Source organism: Aristolochia californica, unplaced genomic scaffold (assembly GCF_029961685.1).
Source record: "Aristolochia californica isolate CCGP_79_NKW_82.1479 unplaced genomic scaffold, dmAriCali1.0.hap1 SCAF_12, whole genome shotgun sequence".
Taxonomy (NCBI): domain Eukaryota; kingdom Viridiplantae; phylum Streptophyta; class Magnoliopsida; order Piperales; family Aristolochiaceae; genus Aristolochia; species Aristolochia californica.
In genome coordinates this window covers 31,652,406-31,658,923 of record NW_027181793.1, presented here as the reverse complement: position 1 = coordinate 31,658,923, position 6,518 = coordinate 31,652,406, and the positions used below count along the sequence as shown (strand labels likewise).

General features: G+C 45.8%; 1 protein-coding gene across 1 annotated transcript; it reads left to right on the top strand.

The window, feature by feature from the left end:
* The first annotated feature begins 911 nt into the window (after positions 1 to 911).
* LOC137946419 (leucine-rich repeat extensin-like protein 4) lies at positions 912 to 3,605 on the top strand. The gene has a single exon (XM_068792698.1). It carries the CDS (start codon positions 1,161 to 1,163, stop codon positions 3,135 to 3,137), a length of 1,977 nt encoding a protein of 658 aa, XP_068648799.1. The 5' UTR covers positions 912 to 1,160; the 3' UTR covers positions 3,138 to 3,605.
* Positions 3,606 to 6,518: the final 2,913 nt, after the last annotated feature.

Below are 6,518 nucleotides of genomic sequence, written 5' to 3'. Positions count from 1 at the left end.
TCACACACCCTCTCCGTGAGTCTACTCATTTCCGTTTCCCGCACCCCTTCTCTCCCCAAGCCCAAGCTCTCTGCTCCCTCTCTTGTCTCTACCGTCCCTCTCCGGTCTCCCTCTTGACCTCCGTTATGAGTACGGGAGACCGAGACGCTCTGCGACGGAGGTCGAGAGGGAAAGGATAGGGAGTGAGGCCTTCCTCCCTGGCCACGCTTCTCTTCTCTCTCGGCGTCCCTCTCTCCTCTCCCCCCGGGTCATCCTCCTCGAGCATCTTTTTCAAACGAAGGACAAACAAGTAAAAAACCAAGCGGTGACCACTATTGTTTTATTATCGAAGGAAGGCTACTTTTTTTCTTTTTTCTTTTGTCATTCTTCCATATTTAGAAATAGAAAATGGGTATCATAGTAATTGCAGTTGTTGATGGAAGTCGCATCTTCGCAAATAACACAAAAATCCAGCAAGCTTCGCTTCAACGGCTGCATTTATTTTTAAAATTTTCGTGTGCTCCAATTCTGAAAACTCAAAAGAGAAATAAGTAAAGCTCCGAGAGCTCGCAATTAGTCGGGGCTAAAGGAGGGAGAGAGAACCGGCAGTAGTTTCGGGTCTCTCAACTCGTATTTTTAAGTCTTACAGGTTTGTAAGAATTGACTTAATTGAGAGTACGAATGGGTGAGAAGTGAGAAGTGAGAGTAGAAGTGATAATAATGATGATGGGGGAGAGAAAAGGGAGGACGGGTTTGGTAGTAATGACATTTAACTTATGCTTTTCTGATCTTGGATTGTAGGTTGGGAAGTGCGATGGGGAATAAAGTGAGTCGGTCGACTTGAGTCGGCTGTACCTGGGAAGAAAATTAGGATAAAAAGATAAATAGAGAAAAGCAGGATAATGAGGAGGAGACTGGTGAAGTGTCTGGTGGCCTTCGAGCTGTGCTTTAGCTGGCTCTGATGTTCTTATTTCACTCTCCAAAATCCCCAAAAGACTACATTACTGCCCTCGCCTCACTCTCCCTCCCCCCCCTGCGCCTCCATTTCTCTGTTTTTTTTCTTCTTATCCTCGTCTCTCTTGTTTCTGGAACGGAACTAGTGGTTGCGGAGGAGGGTCTTTTGCTTTTCTGGGGAGGTTTTGTGGCGTTCAGAGTGTGTTTTCTGATAGTCGAATGATGAGATGAAGGAGAGACAGAGACTCCATTTTCAGCGGCATTTTGTCTTGTTTGCTCTTTTTCTTCTCAGCTCTCTGCCGTTGCTGTTGGGCTTCTCCGGGAGGGATCTTACCGATGCGGAGGCGCAACTTATCCGGCAGCGCCAGCTGCTTTACTACAGGGATGATGAGTTTTGGGACCGAGGGGAGAATGTCACTGTCGATCCCTCTCTAAAGTTCGAGAATCCTCGCTTGCGCAACGCCTACATTGCTTTGCAGGCATGGAAGCAGGCTATTCTCTCGGATCCCATGAACCTCACTGGAGATTGGGTCGGACCCAATGTCTGTAAGTATACCGGCGTCTTCTGCTCCCTCTCGCTCGACGACCCCACTGTCAGGACCGTCGCTGGGATCGATCTCAACCATGGAGACATTGCTGGGTACCTGCCGGAGGAGCTGGGTTTACTCATCGATCTCGCGCTCTTTCATATTAATTCCAACCGTTTCTGCGGGACTGTGCCCGACAAGTTTGTCCACCTAAATCTTCTCTTTGAGCTTGATCTGAGTAATAATCGGTTTGCGGGGCGGTTCCCCAGTGTCGTTCTCAAGCTTTCCATGCTCAAGTACTTGGATCTCAGATTTAACGAATTCGAGGGGAAATTGCCCAGGGAGCTGTTTGATAAGGATCTGGACGCCATTTTCATCAACCATAACCTTTTCGCCTTTGATCTGCCTGATAATATCGGTAACTCCCCGGTGTCCGTTATCGTGCTGGCGAATAATCGATTCCACGGCTGTGTTCCGGCGAGTTTGGGCAATATGTCCGATACCCTGAACGAGCTTATCTTTATGAACAATAGGTTCCGGTCGTGCTTCCCACCGGAGATCGGGCTGCTGAAAAATCTGAATGTTCTGGATGTGAGCTTCAACGAACTGCTCGGCCCTCTACCGGACTCCATCACTGGGATGAAGAGCTTGGAGCAGTTGAATGTGGCGCACAATTTACTCTCTGGCAAGATTCCTCAGAGCATCTGTCAGCTGTCCAATTTGCAGAACTTCACGTTTTCGTACAATTTCTTCACCGGAGAGCCGCCGACGTGTCTGAGGGTGCCGGACTTCAACGAGAGGAGGAATTGCTTCTCGGGACGCTCTGAACAAAGATCGGCCAAGCAATGTAAGTCGTTTTTGTCGCGTCCTGTCAACTGCAATTCCTTTAGATGCGCTCCGTTTGTTCCTCCTTTGCCTCCTCCTTCTCCTCCTCCGCCGTTCCCTGTATTTTCACCTCCACCACCACCTGTTTACAGCCCACCTCCGCCTCCTTCCCCTTCTCCACCATCTCCGTCATCCCCTCCTCCATCGCCCTCTCCGCCTCCGCCTTCACCTCGACCCCCATCCCCGCCTCCACCTGTTTACTGTGTACGTTCTCCACCACCCCCTCCAAATTCACAACCGCCCCCTTCACCGCCACTGTCGTCTCCACCACCTCCACCATACTACTACTACTCACCGCCACCTCCTACCTACTCTCCACCACCGCCAAACTCACCTCCCCCGGCCTTCCATTACAGCTCGCCACCACCCTCTCCACCGAATTCACCTTCACCCCCACCCTCCTGCTTTGAGCCACCGCCACCTCCCCCATGCAATGAACCGCCGCCAGAAGCGTCTCCTCCACCACCTGTTCACTATCTTCCTCCACCTTCTTCTTCACCGCCTCCACCGCCACCGGCCGTTGAATACAATTCGCCGCCACCTCCGATCGTGTACACTTCACCTCCACCTCCTTCGCCGCCACCTCCACTACATTCTCCACCTGTTCACTACGCACCGCCACCGTCACCGTCACCGTCACCGTCACTTCCATGTGGAAGTCCACCTCCACCTTCACCGCTGTATCAATACAATTCCCCTCCGCCTCCGCCTCCTTCACCTGTATACGACGGCCCATTGCCACCAATCTTTGGGGTGTCATACGCGTCTCCTCCACCACCTCCCTATTATTGATTCTTTTGAGACTTTGAAAATTTTCCTCATGCTGCTCCCCTATGATCGAAGAGGAAACATTCGATTTATTTTGACTGGTCATATGGCTTCTTGTTACTTCTTTTCCGTCAAATTCATCTGGTTACCCGTTACCCTTCCTCTCTCTTTGCCGGCAATAGTTGTTACCAGATAAACTATGCAACTCTGGAGTGTGTGTCCAGTAGAGCCTTGTACCGATGATGAACTCGTAAGATGATCTGCGGAACGGAGAGAGGCCAGAAGGGAGGAAGAGAGAGGAGCAGAAGGTTCCACATAATTTGTTTCAATTTTGGATATTTCAGTTGTGCATAAAACGGTTGAGTGTAGGTGCGGGGAAGTGTAATGTATAGAATGAGATTCATCAAGGATAAGTGGGAATTATCTCTTTTATTATACGTTGTTCGTTTTCTTTCTCTTTAATTATATGATGATTACTCTTTTGGATCTTAAGAGCACTGTGCTGGGCTTTCTTCTACTTGTTTCCCTGGGCATCTCTTCTAGTAGTGTGTTTATGTTTTATATCTTCTGCTGAGTTTCGGGGACTTTGGTTCAACTCTGCCGGAAGAACCCAGCAGCTTTCTGCATTCACATGTTCCCGGTGTTACGAGTGGCCGTTCCCCTTTTTCTGCTTCACGTATCAAATCTTAATCTTCCAAAGTAGGGTTTTCTTTTTTACCCTCTCACATCAGGTGGAAGCCGGGTGCCACCTTCAGAAAGCGAAAGCACAGCTGAAACCAGGCTTTCAGCCTTTTAAGTCCAAGTTGTCTTCAAACCACGGTTTCAAACCAGGCTGTTGATTGGCCTATATGCAAATGCTTTCAGTTTTCATACATCACTGAGTGGATTTAAGGATCATTGAATTCTGGGACACCTTTTAATTTTACAGATTTACCTTTCGGTGCTTCTATCACCGTCTTTGCAAATTCTCTTTGCCCAACCTGATTGATTCTCTCGTCATCGTTTCCTCGGCTCTTCAACTGGAACTCGGAGCACACCATTTAAACCTAAACTGTGATTATTTATCAAAATGGGTTGATTGTGTCATGGCTCCAGTGGATTTATTAACTCGAAATTGTCTTTATTCGCCAAAAAAGAAAATCAGAAAATTAAGCACGCGGCCGGAGCACCCCATGGAATCTCCCTATCATTCCCTTTCGAAGACAGAACCCTGTACAGTGAAAATTCTGGGCGAAATCATTTCTGGTATAAACGGCAAAAGCAACGAACGAAATATCATACTTTAATTGGCAAAGCAAATCGAATCAGTGTGGGGTTTCCGTCACTATGCGGATCTCGACGACGCAATCTCCGTCTATATACTATTCACTAGATGATCAACCCTCTTCAGTTAAGAATTCCTCGACGGCAAAGTAACATGCGCTGACACCCCCCCCCCCCCCCCCCCTCTTTAAACACAAAAAAAAATACAAAAAACAAAAAAGTGGAGACCGGCAAAAGTTGGCATAGACATAATTAACCACAAAGTGTTCAAAGAAAAACCGAACCGAAATCTGTTCACTGACCACGACGAGAGTGGCGGCAAGAGAAACCCGAACATTGGCATGGTTCTCTGACAGAGGAACGCAAGTGAATCTGCTTTTCATCTTTCTCCTGGCTTTCTGCTTTTGCTTCAAGGAGCAGTCCATCGCCTACCTCTAGTCTTCTTCTCCCATTATTACTTTCACGTTGTCTCTTCAGTCATTCCTCGAATTCAATCTGGAGACCCAAGGGATATACGAAGTAAGCAAAAATTATATCCACCAATCGTCCATTTACTGTGTCAGGCTTGTTTTCAGTATCTTCGATTCCCATCTCTCATGAGAAAGAGGGGATGGGTCAAGCTCACAAAGCCTACATATTTAAGTGTGTTGGAGAAAGAGCCCAAACGCATAAACCAAAGAAGAGTCATACATCCACGAAGTGAAAGATAGGTTCAAGGCCCATAAAATCAAGGAGAAGGCCCACAGGTCTATACAATAATGGTATGATAGTAAATAAAGAGTCATCTTACATTGATATAATTATGTTAAGTTAGTCTATAACCTCTTCTTACTCTTATTTTCTCTCAATGAGGCATCTCATTGATTTTCAGGACTTGTAGAAAAGTTTTCGGAATTCCAAAAACCCATTTTTTTCGTTTGCTCGTATTGTTGTTCTTTTTTTTTTGCCATTGTTGGAACTTCATTTTATTTTTTATATCGTTACTCTAAGATCTCTGTCGGTAGTCATCATTCTGAGATTGATTGCTGTTCAGTGCATTGCCAACAAGCAAATTGACAAAACATTTGCCTTTGACAATGTGTTTGATTCTACTTCCAAATAAAAAGGCTTGTATCGGTCGCCGTCATTGGGTAGCACCAGAGTCGTATCTATCTCTGGCCATTTGCTTCTTCCATAGCCGAAGTCAGTCTGCTGCCTGGATTTTACAAGCCTCCCGGAACTCAAAACTATTTCCGAGCCTATTCTTCCCTCACTAGTAAAAAATTCCGAGAGCTTCACCTTTGGTATTAGCCGAAAAGTATGAAAATCTTTGCTGATTAATCGTTGAAAATTTGATTTTCTGGTTTACCAATCATCTACTGGCAAGATACAATTCTCGGCTGTTTGACTGTGCCATCCTGTTCGCTGCTGGAATTGCTATCGGTTAATTATTTCTGCTATCATCTAGCAATCAAGCAGTGTACTCCGCTTCTTCATAAGAAAAAGCTTGCTGAGTTTTGGTTCTCATGGAGAGACAAAAAAGCTTGCTGAGTTATGTTTCTCGTGGAAAGATGAAAAAACTTGTTGTTGCATTGCTTTTAAAAGCATGGGATCTAATTTCTATTTTAAAATAGTTTAACCAGCTGGCTCAGGTCTGGTGTTATTCCATATTACTACTCGTATATCTCTGCTGATTTATTTCTAGACGAAAACTCCTTCTACTCGGTTGGCTGGTGTTAAATTGGGTCGAAGGCCCTATCCCAAAATGACTAGCCGATTAGGAAACCTCTTCTGTCAACTAATAAATGCAAGATTTTTATACTCTCTAATGTATGTGGGACTATTCTTAACACTCCCCCTCATGTGTAGACACGTGAATAATTTGGGTAGAGGCCCTCACGTGGTGGCACGTGGATAATTTGGGTGAATGCCCACATATGAGAACTTTGCTCTAATACTATGTTAAATTGGGTTGAAGACCCTATCCCAAAATGACTAGCCACTTAAAAAACCTCTACTGTCAACTAATAAATACAAAATCTTTATACTCACTAATGTATGTGGGACTATGTTTAACAGCTGGTTTATCTCCAGATCACACTCCTACAGGACCCAATTCAGTGCTCTTTCATCCATCCTGCACGTCATTCTAAGTTGATTGCA